The sequence below is a fragment of the Beta vulgaris genome, chromosome 2, assembly GCF_026745355.1.
Source record: "Beta vulgaris subsp. vulgaris cultivar EL10 chromosome 2, EL10.2, whole genome shotgun sequence".
Classification (NCBI taxonomy): domain Eukaryota; kingdom Viridiplantae; phylum Streptophyta; class Magnoliopsida; order Caryophyllales; family Amaranthaceae; genus Beta; species Beta vulgaris.
In genome coordinates, this window is record NC_079203.1 from 48,643,810 (window position 1) to 48,661,603 (window position 17,794).

A 17,794-nucleotide genomic window follows, 5' to 3' on the forward strand; every position below is an offset into this window, starting at 1 on the left:
GGTAGGATCTGGATCCTCCTTGAAAAATATGGATCTGGACCGGGTCCTAAATAATTACCCAGATCCAGATCCGTTTACCCGTTTTTATAATATTATTATAATTTAATATTATATTTTGATAAAAGTAGGTATTACATGTAAAACAGATTTTCGCTTGAATTTTGGATTTGTTCCAATTAATGTGCGATTTTTGTGCGAATTCACTGGATAGTTAAGTTCGAAAATTGGGTTGATAACTAATCTACATTTTGATAATTGAATAGTTGTAAGTAGTTACAATGGTTATTTTTTTCAAAAATAAAATGTATTTTTTGGTTTATATTAGATGACTTTATTGTTTAAAATCTTTAATTATTGTCAAAATTAGGATAGTTTGAAGACAATAAGCAAGGATCCGTTTTGGATCCATTTAGGACCCGGATCCGTAGGATCCATACGGATCTGGATCTGGATCCTCATTCTTATTACCCAGTGGATCCGGGTAGGATATGGATCTTTGCCTAAAAAACGGATCTGGATCCTAAAGGACCCTGTCCAGATCCTATCCATTGCCATCTCTAACCATGAGTGAACTCCTCTACCCCTTTCTTGATTTCATTTATTCGGCTTTATCTCATGAAAATCAGACGATCTCTTATAGTACATTATACAATCTACCATCTTTTAGATAGGTACACTAGATTTTGAATTTCATTATATGGTTGAATTACATTCATCTTATTAGTTTTGCGATAATATATAAGATAAATTAGATATTTTGTTGGGACATATTTGATCATGGTTGTATTAATTAGAGTAATATAATTATATTCTTAATTAATGACTATTGTTTTAGTGCAAATCTCAAGATCCATTCAATTCTAATGAAATTGTGTAATTTTATAATTCCTCCATCTCGTAATATAATTCTTGTTTCTTTTTTACATGATTTCCAAAATGGAAATTTAACATTTGATATCTTCAATTCCTTGTTAATTACAAAAAGTTGATATTTTGAAACTACACATAATACGAATTTAACAAGATCCGACATGAGTATGTTTTCTTGTATATATAAATGAGAATATTTGGTCAAATATTTTAAAGTTTGACTTTGACCCACCAAAAATGAAATAGACACTATATGATGGGACGGATGGAGTTGTATATAGCAAAAGTTGTAATTCTCAATTGTAATATAATCATGTTAGTATCCCTTATTATATCTTCTTATAACTTCTTTATTGTAGGACATGTTCTCTTCGGCGTAAAACAGTAAAAATGAACTGAAATGAAATGAAATGAATAGTGATATCTTAGAGTAAAAGTATTGTCCAGAACTGAACTGAATTGAAAATAAGCTGGGGAGAACAGGCCCGTAATGTGATTCAACGATAGGTTAAAAATAAAACACTCATCTAACTATTTTATTTTTATAGTTGTAAGTAAGTTCCAATAATGTAAAAGTTATAATTTGTTGGATTAATTATGTAGAAAAAAAATTAATTATTATTGTATAATATTATTAGGTTGTTTAGTCAAAATCAAACTTTAAATTTTTATTAAATGATGTTTTTGAAAGTCATAGTTGTTATTATCACGTATACGCTGTTTTTATCGTTATATTTATATGTATTTAACCGAGAGAATAAATACTATTTTTCATTTAAATAAATATATTTTTAGAAGTTATAAAACTATATTATATATGAATCTTATCTCGAAACATATATAAAGCAATATCCGATGGTAAAAAAAATTTATAATATTGTGGATTATGTAGCAAAAGTTATATTCAATTTATAAAGAAAATAATTTAGGTTGTTTATTTAAAATCAGACTATAATCTTCACTTATTAAAAACATCTTATATGTGTTTATATCTAAATTGTCCAAGCTTATACAGTTTTTTAGGGCACGGTTTTGGACTATAATATTCACAATCTAAATTTGTCCCTCGTAATTTCAATATTTAATACATTGAAAGACCAAAGAGATAACAAACTTTCGAGGCGAATTATAAGTCTACACCTTTGTCATCTTGTCGGAGCACCGATTTTACAAGTTGATGATGTACCGACGGCGATGATGGCGAGGTTATTGCGCGATACGTACGGAGACGAAAACAACGTGCTTTGATGATATCCTCATCCAACTTGGTCTAATGTCGCATCGTATTTTCATCACGTTTATGGAAAAACAAGTGTTCATCTAATTCAGCTTGGTGGACTGATAGTATAGTCATATTTGATTTTTTGGTTGTATTGAGAGATTTTATATGTACATAATTGATGTATTTTTGGACATAGTAAACAGTAAACTGAAGTAATATGGAAAGATGTGGACCGATAGACTGATGTGGCCGGAATTTTCGTGGTTTGTGACGGACTTTGAGCAAGCCAAAAATGTCTTCACAATCTAAATTTTGATCTGACTCGATTTTGGCCCGAACTTTCGAGGCGAATTATAAGTCTATACCTTTGTCATATTATCGGGGCACCAATTTTACAAGTTGATGATGTACCGACGGCGATGATGGTGAGGCTATTGCGCAATATGTACGGAGACGGAAACAACGTGGTTTGGACCAAAAAAACGGACTAATTTGTTTATTGAGAAAATTCCTCAGGTACCCCTGAGGTTTGACGTAATTCCCAAATTACTCCTCACATTTGGGGAATTCCTCAGATACCCCTGAAGTTTGTGTTTGTGCTCAAGATACCCTTACTATGGATGGAAACCTAACGTTGTTCGGTTTTCCTCTCTTTCTCCCCAATTTTCTTTTTCTCTCTCCACCCAACATCCTCCATTGATGAACATGGAAGCTTTCACTCTCCTCCCAACCCATTCTAAAGCCCTAACCACCCAACCTCCACCACCTTCCCTTCCCCCCCACCCACGCAACCCCCCACTCTGCCAGCCGCAACCCCCATTTTCGCAATCTCTCTCTCCTCTGTTTTCGACTAGGCATCGATTTCGACTAGGTGGGGTCGATTTCGACAGGGGTTTGGGCGTCGATTTGGACGGGGTTGGGTGGGGGAGCGGTGGGGTTCTTGTGACAGGGGGGGCAGGTTGCGGAGTGGGGCTAATCTGGTGGGGGAGGGGGCTGCTGGGGTGGTGGGAGGGTGGGGGAGGGGGTGCGGCGGTAGGGGAGGGGTGGGGGGAAGAGGAGGTAGGGGGGTTGGGTGGTTAGGGCTTTTGAGTGGGGTGGGAGGAGAGAGTAAGCTTCCATGTTCATCAATGGAGGATGATGGGTGGAGAAAGAAAAAAGAAAATTGGGGAGAAAGAGAGGAAAACCTAACGGTGTTAGGTTTTCATCCATAGTAAGGGTATCTTGAACACAAACACAAACCTCAGGGGTATCTAAGAAATTCCCCAAATGTTGGGGGTAATTTGGGAATTACGCTAAACCTCAGGGGTACCTGATGAATTTTCCCTTGTTTATTTCATCTCCGTTGATTCTTTTAATTCAAGAAAAAAAAAACTTTATTTCCTTTTTTTTACCGTTAGTCTTTTCTTCTCTGTTTAATTCTCACCGTTTCAAGAAGAAGAAGATGATGTTGCGACGACGATGATGGCGATGAGATTGCGCGAGACGTACAGATGGACGGGAATGGTGTGCTTTGATGATATCTTCATCCAACTTGGTCCGATGTCGCATCATATTTTTGTTTATGGAAGAACCAGTCTTCATATAATTCAGCTTGGTAGACTGATGTTATAGTCATTTTAGATTTTTTGGTTGTATTGAGAGAGTTTCTATATGTACATCACTGATGTATTTTTGGACATTGTAATATGAAGTAATATTGAAAGATGTGGACCGATGGACTGATATGGCCCAAATTTTTTTGGTTTGTGACGGGCTTTGAGCAACCCAAAAATGTCTTCACAATCTAAATTTTGGTCCGACTCGATTTTGGCCAGAAAAAACCATTATTTTTGGGACCAAAAAAACGGACTAATTAGTTTATTTCATCTCCGTTGATTCTTTTAATTCAAGAAAAAAAAATTATTTCCCTTTTTTTTACCGTTAGTCTTTTCTTCTCTGTTTAATTCTCTCCATTTCAAGAAGAAGAAAAAATTGTTCTTTCTTCATTACAAAGTTCAAATTTGTGTTGTGCTTTCATGGCTAATCCACAACCTTATGATATTATAAGAATGCGATTTCTATTGAGTATGAGAGATTGCTTAGTCCACTCAAACCTTAGCCTCTTTGATAATCTCAACAATGAAGCAGAATTGAATAATTTGATCCAAGAAAGGGATCAATTGCGTATTCAATTGAGAGATTTGGGTGATGTTCAAACATTCACAATCATAACTTCGACGGAATTGGAGGTTTGCTCGGGAAATTTTTTCCGGGTAATCTCAAGAATTAATACATTGAAACATCAGAGGGATGACGAAATTTCGACGCGAATTAGAAGTTTATATCTTTGTCACCTTTTCGGGGGACCAATTTTAGAAGTAGATGATGTTGCGACGGCGATGATGGCGATGAGATTGCGCGAGACGTACGGCTGGACGGGAATGGTGTGCTTTGATGATATCTTTATCCAACTTGGTCCGATGTCGCATCATATTTTCATCATGTTTATGGAAGAACCAGTCTTCATGTAATTCAGCTTTGTAGACTGATGGTATAGTCATATTAGATTTTTTGATTGTATTGAGAGAGTTTCTATATGTACATCAGTGATGTATTTTTGGACATAGTAATATGAAGTAATATTGGAAGATGTGGATCGATGGATTGATATGGCCCGAATTTTTGTGGTTTGTGACGGGCTTTGAGCAACCCAAAAATGTCTTCACAATCTAAATTTTGGTCTGACTCTATTTTGGCCAGAAAAAACCTTTATTTTTTGGACCGAAAAAACGGACTAATTTGTTTATTTTTTTCTCCGTTGATTCTTTTAGTTCAAGAAAAAAAAAACTTTATTTCTCTATTACGGTTCTTAATGTCAAATCATATTCAAAGGATGCATTTTTTATTGAGCATGTATGATTGTTTAATCAACTTAAAACAACGACCTATTTGATAATTCCAACAATCAACCAGAAGTGAATAATTTGATCCAGCAAATGGATCAATTAAGCATCCAACTATGAAATTTGGGCAACATCCAACCCTTCACAATCAACACTGCCACATAATTGGATATTTGCTTGGAAAATTTGTCCTTGATAATTTCAATATTTAATACATTGAAAGATCAAAGAGATAACAAACTTTCGAGTCGAATTATAAGTCTATACCTTTGTCATCTTGTGAGGCACCAACTTTACAAGTTGATGATGTACCGACGGTGATGATGACGAGACTATTGCGCGAGACGTACAGAGACGAAAATAGCGTGCTTTGATGATATTCTCATCCATCTTGGTCCGATGTCGCATCGTATTTTCATCATGTTTATAGAAGAACCAGTGTTCATCTAATTCAGCTTGGTGGACTGATGGTATAGTCATATTTGATTTTTTTGTTGTGTTGAAAGAGTTTATATATGTACATCACTTATGTATTTTTGGACATAGTACTATGAAGTAAAATTGACAGATGTGGACAAATGGTGTATTTTTGGACATAGTAATATGGATCTATACAAATATATTAAAAGGCGTGCTTGACAATGTATACACGCCATGTGGCACCTCTGTTACTTCAATGAGCTTGCAACAAGATTTGAACCCGTGACCTCTTGCTATTATACATGACAAAATTATATCTCAACCAACTTTTAATCATTCTTTAAATATCTATATTATTATATTTGTACCTTTTAAATGTTGAGTTATCTTTAATATATTTTAGTGGGAATGGGAAAAAATGCATATCAATTTCGAAAATACAATACCAACCCGGAACAACGTCCGAACCCAAATACTAGTTAATATTGAAAAAGTGGTATAGTAACATGAAGTATGTTTTGTTTGTCTTATTTTGTGCATATGATTTTTCAATTGTTGGACATTATTGTTTTCATGTTAAATTTTTGTTGGTATACGTGATGCATCAGGTCCAACTATCGTGAAGGTGGCTTGTAGGTACTTCTAAGAACACGCCAAATAGCCATCAACTTCTATGCGAGGAGGGGTGGAATGGTTCAAGCACATAAAACATTTCTTGATTAGTAGTTATGCTATGGGTGGATACAATTTTCAATTTTTATATAGACTAGAGTGGGAGCGGTATCCTCCGATCTATATTCAAACTATTCTTCTCCACCCTCGAAATGTAACTTACCAAAAGACGCTTTCTGCTTGGACCCTTCTGCTCCTCCTCACTTATAAGTGAAGTGGATGGCTGGTTTCGGCTGGTTCTTAGTAGGTTCAAGCCAGTTTGAGCAAATATAAAGGATTCTGCAACATCCTACTTTCTGCATTTTGGACCTTTCGGACCTGCTCTATCTCTATGTAGATCATGTCTTTGTTTCTCCTTGCTTTAGTAAAGTACAATCTTTTTAGACCCTTGCTTTTGTTTCCTATGAGTATTAAGACCTTTCATTTGCGATAGAAACTGGCAAAAGTTGGTAATGCACAAAGTGGAAAGATCGATTGAAGTATTATTTGTCAAGGAGTCTTCGAGGGTGACTAAGCTTTAAATTGCACAAATGAGGATAAGTTAGCTGGCAGATATCTCTCTCCATTTATCAGAAGGCTATTTTATCTACCTATATTCATTTGCTATTGGTGTGCAGACTTGAACCTATACCCCTTTCGCAATTTGCAGTATTCTTGGTTAGCTTTTGCTCCTTTGAATCCATGAGGAGAGCTTCATTGTTGTTGCTTAAGAATAAAGGAAATCGAGTCAGGCTGTTATAGAGACTTTATCAGGTCATGCCAACCTCCGCGAGGACCATAGAATTTAGCTTTGCTTTCTTTGATTTGCTAGGCTAGCTTCTCTTCGTGCTAAGGTATCTTGGATATTTTCTCAGCAATTAATTTTGTATATAAACTTATCAGCCCAAATGATTGTGTATAGTATTGCGCTAGTAGTCAGCCTTGATTCTCCCTTTGGTCGTCCTCCCTCAAATTTGTCTCCCTTCTCTCTCTGTCTCACTGAGGTGGGTAAGAACAACGTTATTGTGCATCTTATGGTAAGATGTCACTTTGGTTTTTCTGTTGGTGCAGACTTTAAGCGTCTAGATTGCTAAAGATGTCCTTTGGTGATAGTTATGATACTAGTGAGTTCTAATGTACATAGTTAACTACTTATAAGAGGTTATATAGAGTGTAAAGTGGTTAAAACCTCACTAGTGGAAAAATAAGCAAGGGCTGCGTTTTTTGCCAACAACCTTTATTGTAGCAGCCCTTCAGCAAAAAAAAAGGGTTGCGATTTTTACACAAATCGCAACCCTTCCAACTTTGAAGGGTTGCAGTTTAGTTGTAGAAGGATTGCAGTTGAATAAAAAATCGCAGCCCTTCGTTGTGAAAAAGGTTTCGGCTTGTGCATAAACTGCAATTCTTCAAATATAGAACTTAAAAGTCAAGAAACATGATGAATAAAGTGAATGTTGCTATGTTATGGTGATTTGGTTATGAACGATGCAAACATATTAATTACGCGAGAGTCATAGACACCAAAGCATGTTTTAAGAATGTTTTATGGGTTAGTACTCAGCATTGTGCTGATGTGTCTGTCAATGTTTTGTTTTGCATGTGGCCTGTCACTTGGTGGATGACAGTGTTACAATGGTTTCAGGTTGAAGTTCTGAAGCATCTTTCCTAAGATAGGAGCAGTTACGTGCTTAGAGTTAATTAAGCTATGATTGTTTTATATTTCTTTTCAGGCGAGGACCTTCCACTTTGTAATACATAATAAGTAATGGTTTAAGTTTATTTCTAGTTCTGTACGAGCAATACTGCTCCTGATTCTCTTTAGTTGCTGCTCCGCGAAGGCGTTGTGTTCTGGGTTTGGAAATGTTTGATATTAAACTTGTAACAGGTTCTTCAAACGTTTTTCCCATTTTGAGTAATACAATTTACAAAGGAAGCTCTGTCGAAATGTTCTGAAAATCTGAAAATTTTATTATTTAGGTCTTATTTAAAGACTTGAGGATCAGAGTAATGTCATGGTACGTAGTTAGTGAATCCATTTAAGGTTAATATAATCTGACATGTCGCCTTGTATTTTCCTTAAGTGGAGAATACAGCATAACGCGCCGACTAAGCTCAGTCTTCCGCTGCTAATGTTGATCAATTAAATTAATAAGGATGCATGAAGGTTGGGGCGTTACATGTGGAGAGTTAAAAGTGATGTTTAAATATATGTATAGATATTCAACCTTAGTCGTGCGAAGTATCACGTGACTTCAAGTTCATATAATAAAGTCTTAATCACTAGACCAATTGATATTTAATGTTATCATTTCAAATTATAATATTAGTAAATGAAAATTTTAACTGGGGAATAGCCCGGACCTAATAACTAGTTCATCTATAAAAAGATATAATAGGACATCTGGATATACCAAGGCTACCTGTTCAACCATAAGGCTACGATGTGTTTGAGTGAACGTTTTATTTGTTCCAAACTTCAGATTAATCTTTATTTTGGGTGGACTAGGTTCACAATATCTTACTATATAAAGGTGGTTATATTATACAAAAACTAATTATATTAAGCAAAAACTAAGTATATCAAATAAAAAGTGCCTATATCATATGATTTTTGGTGCACAATAAGTTATTGAAAGCTCGATCTTTCAAATTTTTATGTTCGGAGGAACATCGAAATAAAATAATCTTTCCATTTGGACTAAACCTATGTTGGCTAACTTGTCGGTCGTACAATCATCTTCACAATAAATTTTATATTACCTAGATAGGCACTCCGTTGTTTTATTCCGTTGTTTTCTTTACCAAACTTAGGTTTTACTCTCAAACTAAAAATCACCTTTGCTCGACCTTATTTTTTCGCCATTTTGTGCACAAACAACAAAGTAAAGCTGATTATATCCATCATATATAGGCAAAGCAGGGCCTAATGATGATAAATATGGGATCAATTCGTATCATTCAAAATTACTTTTTTTTTTAAAAAAAGTATATATTTTCTTTAAATTTATAGTGAATGTTATCAAGACTTTGCGTGCTTCCAGCCTTGCACATTATACTGTAAAAAAAAAAAAGTTGACCCGTTTATATAAATGTGTGAAAAACTTGACATTAACCCATTTATGTCGTGTCTGGTTCATGCCATGTCAACTTTTGATAGCTCTAATGCATATATGCTTGTTTGTGTACTATTATTAACAACATGAATAACCTTAATGATAGGGTTGTCAAGTGGGGAGGACGGGGCAAATGTTGGCTTTCAATTCTCATCCCCGCCTCATATTTCATCCTAATCTCCATCTTTATTTTATATATACTCAATTATGTGATGGTTCTAAATTCATTTCATTTCCGCCCGATCAGGTACATAAATTAAGCAAACTCTTCTCTACCATCAGATTGGGTATCCATGCCCACAAAACTTAACCTTCCTTGCCCCACCACCCGCCTAATCCCAACCTAGACCAGTATACCCGCTTCAAAATACTTATATGTAATAATTTTTTAATAATTCTAACGAGAAGATGCAATAGTTAAAATTTCATCATTGTTATATTCTATCTCGGTTCTCGCATGTTCAGAATTTTCGAACGACTCAAATTTTTAGCTACTCTGTCATATTCATGGATTTTTTCCAAAGACCGGAAACAATGGCCATTCTTGTAACACCTCAACTCCTAAGCATCATTTATTAGCTTAATTAATCAATCGTTAGTAGCAGAAGACCTAATTTAGTCGGAGCGTCACTGCCGTACCTCCCATCCAGAAGGTACAAGGGACATTCTTTCATAAACTAAACTTATTATAATAATTATAGCTAATAACTCAAACATAGCTAAAATTTTATGATTTAGTGTAAGTGAATACAAAACCGTCATAGTTGCATAATCTAAAGTTAATATTTTCTCACTGCTACGCTTCCCATCTTCACAAGCATACCTAAAATAGAAAACAAAACGTCGAGGCTCAGTAACATACTACCCTAACAACGTCAAAACATTTCAATTCATTTTATCAGCAGGGAGGAGAGAAATAGTAAAACCATTTCGTAAACATAACCATCAAATCATAATCTTAATCAAAACATTATCATCATTCGTTATATTGTTCATCATCATATATCTTTTACTTTGGTAACGTAACTAGTACAACCGAAGGGACGTCTCCCCATAACATACAGAAAGGCGGCCATAACATAGGTGACACTTTCGGTGTCCAATCATTAACCAGAAGGGTGGCCACAACAAAGGTGACACTTGCGGTACCCACAGGATACTGCCAAGAACATTCTTTCACTTGAACTTTATCATGTTTCATTTCTTTTAAGCATATCATAATCATCATGAATAATTATATTCTTTAATTTCATCCATAACATTATCATCATCATTTCATATCATCATATCATCATAACCATCAAAAAACATTTCATTTTCCGCAATTCATATATAAAACATAATATTAATCATGATCATAAAACATACTTCAAAGGGGAATGTGGGTGCTAGCAGTAGATGTTAATTACCCGAATTCCTGCTTAACAACCTTGATAGCCGGGGAGGCTTGTAATATCCTTTATCTTCTTTAATCTCTGCTACTAAGAGCAGGGAAGACAAAAATCAAAGCAGGAGGGCGCTAGCTCCGGCGAACGGCAAGCAACAGCAAGCAACGACGGAGGCGTGACGAGGCGGTGGCGAAGGTCTCAGTGGTGCGCGTACAGTTAGGAGTGACGAAGAGGAGCGATGAGAGAGAAGAGAGGACGCGAGTGGAGCTCCGTGCCGGCGAGTGTCGCGCAAGTGACCGACGACTGTCTTGGTGTTGCGCAAGCCGATGGCAGACGATGGTGGTGCTGGTGTGAGACCGAAACACAAGAGAGAGAGAGATGGGTTTTCTTTTTGGGTTTCTTTGGGTCATGTTTTTCGGTGAATTGTTGACTGAAATTTGTGGTGTTTGCTAGGTGTTTCGTAGGTGGTGGTGACGTAAGAGATGAAAGGATGAAGTTTGTTGTTGATGATGTTTTTGGTGAGGGGTTTTCACGGCTATTTATAGTGGATTTTAAGAACACTAAATCAGTAGTTGGGAAGGAAGGAGTAAATATTTTTGAATTTCTGACTTGAGGAAGCTAAGAAGATGGATTGGTGACAGAGGAAAAGAATGGAGGGTATTAGCATGTTTGTCAAGTGCCATGGATGAGTGAGGAAGAAGGCAATAGTTATGGAGTAGTTGACCATGGAAGCTTTGACTCTTTTTCCTTTTTATTTTGGAACCCAAAATCTGAAAATTACTCTACTTTTCACTCTACTTCATGTTGTCTTGTAAACTTTAGTGAAATGTGGATATTTTTGCTTTAGTGATTTAACAACAAAAACTAATCTTCTTGTTTAACTCATGAAATCGTGAAATATAAAGTATCGTCACTAGATATTAGCATTTTAAGTTGGTAATTTTTATATTCGTTTTATTATATTTTGCTTAGTTAGCGAAATGATAAAATAAAACACATTTTAACTACATTATTATAATTAATTATTTACTTTAATACGCTTAAGTTTTCAGGATATTACAATTCTCTAAATTAATGAAAACTGAAAACACATGTTATTAGTTTGTAAAGCCCTCTTGTCATAAATTCATCTAAATACTATGAAGCATATGGAAGGAACGTAATGCAATCATCTTAATAACGAAAAACGGAATATTAATAGAACTTTTTGGGCCTTGATGGCTAGTAAAGAATGGTCCTCCATAACACTTTTGGATTTATACCAAGAAATTGGTAATCCTTTATCAGGGCCTCCCCTTCCCTTCTCCCCTCTTCGACAACTCTAGTCGCCTGGTCTCTTCCACCTCCTAACCTTTTCAAACTCAATTTCAACGGTTCGGTAAAAAATGGAGGTGCAACAGTGGGGGGTTCATTTTTGCCGAAGCCACATTCCTTCAACATGGCATCCAACGGGCTATTAATAGCAACATACAACACATCATTATTGAAGGAGACAACTTTTTGGTCATCAACTCGGTTCTTTGCATCTGGAATCTTCCTTGGCAAATTGATCACATCATCCAGGATGTTAAGATACTATTAAATCACTTCATCACATGGAAGGTTGCACATTTTTCAGAGAAGCAAATTGTGCGGCAGATTGAATTGCTTATTGCTAATGTATGTCACTTGGATTCAAACACTTTTTATATTCCAATTTGTAACTATTACTCTTTTTCTTCTATTCCTGTAAATGATACATTAGGCGTCCCTCTCAAGCAAGAGTCGCCTCATGTCTTTTTCCTCACCTATAAGAAAATGTTACTAGTTTGTAAAAAAATAAATTTTTTTGTTTACAATTTATGTCAATATATATCCTTTATAATCAACATTTTTGTAGAAATAATATTCTTTTTACTAATAGAATCCTATAAATAATTGCAAACACTTCTATTACTGAACTTCTATACATCGCCCAACAATTACTTAAAATCGCCCAAAAAAAATAATGAAATTACATTTATAACCTTCCTTATTTTTTTTCTTAAATCAACACCATCCACTCCACCTCCTGCCTTCCACCACCACCACCCACGCACCTCACTCCTCCACTGAAATTACCCCTCTCTCTCTCCTTCACTGTCTCTCCTTCACTGTTTACGTACCACCACCCTCACCCAGCGTGACGTCGCAGCCACCTCGCACAATTTTTTTTTTTAAATTGTAGAACGTCCTGGCAGGACGTTCAGCCCATGGGGCGATCGTCCGCCCAGGACGATCAGCCCATGGGGTAAACGTCCGGCCAGGACGTTCGCCCCATGGGCTGATCGTCCTGGGCGGACGATCGCTCCATGGGCTGAACGTCCTGGCCGGACGATCGCCCCATGGGATGAACGTCCTGTCGGGACGTTCTACAATTTAAAAAAAAATCGCTGGCTGCGGTGTGCGAGGTGGCTGCGTAGTCGTGGCACCACGGCTTCGCGAAGCTCCAACAATGGCGAACGAAGAGGAGAGAATTCTGGAAACTCAATTAGAGCTCCAATTACACGAACAAAAGGAATCCTTTTCTGCTATTGAACTCAAAGAGAATTCTGTTTAGTTTGGAGGATTGATTGTGCGGCGACGGTGATAGTGGGCAGGTACGTGGTGGTGGGGAAAAGAGAAGGTGAAATGGCAGAAGGTTGGTGGTGGTGGGGTGGTGGGTAGTGTAGAAAAGAAGAAAGGGTAAATTGGGCTATAAAAATATATTTTGGGCGATTTTAAGTAATTTATGGGCGATGTTTAACAATACTCTTCTATTAACGTTCAAAATTATCACAAATGATGCGCGTAAGAGAAAGCGCGTAAACCACACACACTCTCCGACAGTAGCCGACAGTTCAACACCATTAACCATCAGATCTAAAACATCAACGGTCAAGATTAAACCTCCACATTTTCATCGTCAGATTTAACACCGTCTTCTTTCTCTTTCCTCTTTTGTAATAATCTTTCTTTCCCTTTCTCTCTCCTTCTCTGAGCTCCCTGAACTCCGAAAAAACAACAACCCAGATTTTCTCGCGAAAACAAAATAAAAAAACACAACTCAAAAATAAAAGGGGAGAAAATTAAGGGCAAAAAATAATCGAAATTCTAGGGTTTGCACTTTTCCCCCAAAATTATCGCAGCTCAAAAAATTCGGAGGAGAGAGATTATTAAGGTTTAGAGAAAATTTAGGGTGATTCTGAGAAGAGATCGTAGCCGTTGGATTTGATTGAAGTGTTATCTGATAGTCAACGGATCTGCCGTTGTTTTGTTCAGATCGGAGATAAATTCGGCGGTATGTTCGTAATTTTAATTAGATATTGATCTCCATTTTTGGCTAATTTAAATGTATTTTTTTTGGTTCATTAAATGTGATCAAACTTTAGGTTTGATGATAAATTGGACTTGTTTGATTTGATTTGATTGATTTTTGAGAGTGGATCATTTAGAACCTTGAAGAAGATAATAAATAATTAAATCAGGATCTAATTGTAATTTAATGGGGCTATTGCATTGTAGTATGAGTAAATTAAATCTGAAATGACATTAAAAATTATTAATCTTTTCATTTATTGATTAAGCAATTAGTTGTGTAATTATGCGTGACAAATTGATTTAACTATGTTTGATCGGACAAATAAACATTAATCAATCTTATAAATAATCTTTGATTTGATTAATAATAAAGTATGAGGTCAATAAAATTTAATTTTTTGGTGGGTTTGCTAAGGATATTTCCTTGCAAATTGTGAATTGCAATTGGGTTGAATCACTTTTTGGTTTAAATTTTTTGATTTATGTAATCATTTCATTAATCTGATTATCTTTAGGTGTATGGTTTGATTTTGAAGGGCCAACCCATCAACTATCGAAGTTTGTTGGTTTAGGAGAGATAAGATATGGCACTTAGGAAAGCAGTGGGGCAACTGAAGGACCAAACGAGTATTGGTCTCGCGAAAGTAAGTAGTGACATGGCTCCTGAGCTTGAGGTAGCCATTGTCAAGGCGACGAGCCATGAGAACGATCCGGCGGATGAGAAGTATTTAAGGAGAATTCTCACTTTTACCTCCTACAATCGTATGTATGTGAACACTTGTATAACTTCGATCTCGAGGAGGCTTGGAAAGACCAGGGACTGGGTTGTGGCTTTGAAGGCGTTAATGTTGGTGCATAGGCTGATGAATGATGGGGACACTGTTTTCCAACAAGAGATATTGTATGCAACTCGAAGGGGGACTAGGCTGTTGAATATGTCGGATTTTAGAGATGAGGCTCACTCTAATTCATGGGATCATTCTGCTTTTGTGCGGACTTTTGCTTTGTACTTGGATCAGAGGTTGGAATTGATGTTGTTCGAGAGGAAGCAAGGTGGTAAGGAGAGCAATGGCGGGGGAAGTGGTGGTCATGGTGGGGAGATGGTTAAGTATGAGCCGAGGGATGACAGATTCCGGTCACCGCCGAGTCGGTTTGATTATGATTATGGGGAGTTCAAGAGTGAGCCTAGTATGAGGAGGACTAGGTCATTTGGTGATGTTGGTGAATCGAACGGCCGGGAAGAAGAAAAGGCCATCACTCCTTTGAGGGATTGGACGCCTGAGAGGATTTTTGCAAAGATGGGTCACCTGCAGAGGCTTTTGGATCGTTTCTTAGCATGCCGGCCTACTGGAATGGCAAAGAACAGCAGGATGATACTTGTTGCACTGTACCCTGTTGTGAGGGAAAGTTTCAAGCTTTATGCTGACATCTGTGAGGTTCTAGCTGTTTTGCTGGACAAGTTCTTTGATATGGAGAATTCAGACTGTGTTAAGGCTTTTGATGCTTATGCTAGTGCTGCAAAGCAGATTGATGAGCTTGTGGCCTTTTACAACTGGTGCAAGGACACTGGTGTAGCGAGGTCATCAGAGTTTCCGGAAGTTCAAAAGATCACCGATAAACTCCTTGAAACTTTAGAGGAGTTTGTAAGGGACAGAACTAGGAGGCCAAAGAGTCCTGAGAAAAAACCAGAGCCTGAGCCAGCACCGAAAGAGGAGGAACCAGTGCCTGATATGAATGAAATAAAAGCACTACCTGCACCAGAGGAACCCACTCCACCACCTCCACCCGCACCAGAACCTGAACCAAAGCAGGTAACTGGAGACTTGCTTGATCTAAGGGAGGAGGGAGAAACTGCTGATTCTCAGGGAAATAAGTTTGCATTAGCTTTATTTGCTGGACCCGCTGAGAATGGAAATGGGTCATGGCAAGCATTCGACAGTAAAGAAGGAATAACCTCTGCATGGCAAAACCCAGCTGCTGAACAGGGGAAGGCAGATTGGGAGCTGGCTTTAGTGGAAACAGCCAGCAACCTCACAAAACAGCAGACAGCTATGGGTGGTGGATTAGATCCTTTGCTTTTGAATGGTATGTATGATTCAGGAGTGGTGAGACAACATGTAACAGCTACCCATGTGAGCGGAAGTGCCAGTAGCGTTGCATTGCCCGGGCCTGGAAAAACCACGACACCAGTTTTGGCACTCCCTGCTCCTGATGGTACAGTTCAAACAGTGGGTGGAGACCCGTTTGCTGCTTCTTTGACTATTGCACCCCCTGCATATGTACAAATGGCTGACATGGAAAAGAAACAGCATTTGCTTGTGCAAGAGCAGGTGGTCTGGCAACAATATGCCAACAGTGGTATGCATGGTCAAGCTACTTTGAACAAGATCGGCGGGCCTGGCTATTACACTCCGGGAACTTCAACAATGATGCCTGCTGCTCCTCCAATGATGCCATATGGAATGCCACCACATGGGATGATGTCCCCACCAACTGGTTATTACTATAACCCCATCTGATTTTGTGCCTATATGTGTAGCTGACCCTTTTTTTCTCTTTTCCATTTGTTAAAATCTTTCTTGTGATTTCTATGTTCATTGTATCACTTATATGTGATCCTATGTTCACTTCTTCTCCGTAGATGAGTGCGGGTTGGGGATGAGGGTGGTAACGGAGCAGAATGATATGTAATTTCCTTAGGGCGGAGGTTGATTCTGGGGGGCCATTGTCTTGTAGTATTGTGCCTCTATTTTGTACTATCAAAATTTTCTTGGACGTATAATACGTGTGAACAACACTTTTATCCATCGACTCCCTAAGCTGATGAAACTTTGTAATCTTCTTTGTCTACTAAAGGACATTTTGTATGAGGCGTCGATGAATCTAGTACTTTAGTGATAAACCATGATCATCATCTTGTATTCTTGACAAACAATTAGAAGTATTATAATTTGTCCTGCATGAAGTGTACTCAAGCAATCAAGTCAACCGACTCTGTATTATACTAACGCTTGCTCCGATTGTTTTCCCCTCATGGTGCTCGTGGTCAGGCGCATGAAGAAAACTCAGTCGTCGCAAAGTGCATTTGCTGATCGCCACGCATAGACACTTGCTTGTGTGTGCATGTGTTGGATCGAGAGCACCGTCTTCGTATTCTGGGGTGTCAGCCCTAAGCTTCATGTAAAGTTGTCTTTTTTTTTATTATTTGCTGAAAACCTGAAAAAAAACTATACCATGTAGGAAAAAAACGTGAGTAGGTGGTGCATAAGTTATCCCTTGTGAAGCCAACTGTATATTGTATGGTTCTGGTTGTAACGTTGCTGTGAATTATTATTTTGGGTGATGGATGTGTACAAGGTCTGAGATGAATTGGATGATGTTTTTGGTAGTATAATGAAAGATTAGGAGTAATAAAAGAGTTGGTTGAGGTATATCCGCAGGTGATGAGCTGTTTTCCTTGGTTGGATGAGTATTGTTATTGTGAGTGTATTGTTATTGTGAGTGTAAAACTAAGAAAAATACATTGATTCAAACTTAAAATGTTCAGGTAGATAGACAATGACAAGATATCTGCTTTCTTTTTGGTATGATGTTGACCCCTTTTTTTTTGTGAGGGAAAGGTTAATGCACATACTCGAAATAAACTGATCCTCTTCACTATTGTTCGTTTGTTTGAATGTAGGGAGTGGAAATTCCTTGGAATATTATCTTCTGATGTAATTGTATTTTTTAGGAATTGTTCGATGTTGTTTGGTGTTTTAAGGGAAATGAAAATTTTCACTTACCTAGGTCGTTCTAGGTAAATAACTTCCTCCATTTTGTGGAAAGTGGAATTTCTTAACAATTACTTCTTCTATTGATTTGTCAACCAAACAACACCAAAAAATTTCAATTCCTATAAATTCTAACTTCCTATATTAAATAATGTTA

At 37.2% G+C, this 17,794-nt stretch overlaps 1 protein-coding gene across 3 annotated transcripts; it reads left to right on the plus strand.

The window, feature by feature from the left end:
- The first annotated feature begins 13,502 nt into the window (after positions 1-13,502).
- LOC104908887 (probable clathrin assembly protein At4g32285) lies at positions 13,503-17,295 on the plus strand. Of its 3 annotated transcripts, XM_019252677.3 has the most exons (3): positions 13,503-13,844; positions 14,380-16,360; positions 16,915-17,295. In XM_019252677.3, exons 2-3 carry the CDS (start codon positions 14,449-14,451, stop codon positions 16,920-16,922), a joined length of 1,920 nt encoding a protein of 639 aa, XP_019108222.1. In that variant the 5' UTR covers positions 13,503-13,844; positions 14,380-14,448; the 3' UTR covers positions 16,923-17,295. The 3 variants fall into 3 exon arrangements, with proteins under 3 accessions (XP_019108222.1, XP_010696359.1, XP_010696368.1); XM_010698057.4 differs by lacking the exon at positions 16,915-17,295 and having other exon boundaries at positions 13,504-13,844; positions 14,380-16,825; XM_010698066.4 differs by lacking the exon at positions 16,915-17,295 and having other exon boundaries at positions 13,504-13,844; positions 14,401-16,825.
- The last annotated feature ends 499 nt before the right edge of the window (positions 17,296-17,794 follow it).

Excerpts from the sequence above, each read along its gene's own strand:
- LOC104908887 (XM_010698057.4), top strand. The coding sequence starts at position 14,449 with ATGGCACTTAGGAAAGCAGTGGGGCAACTGAAGGACCAAACGAGTATT.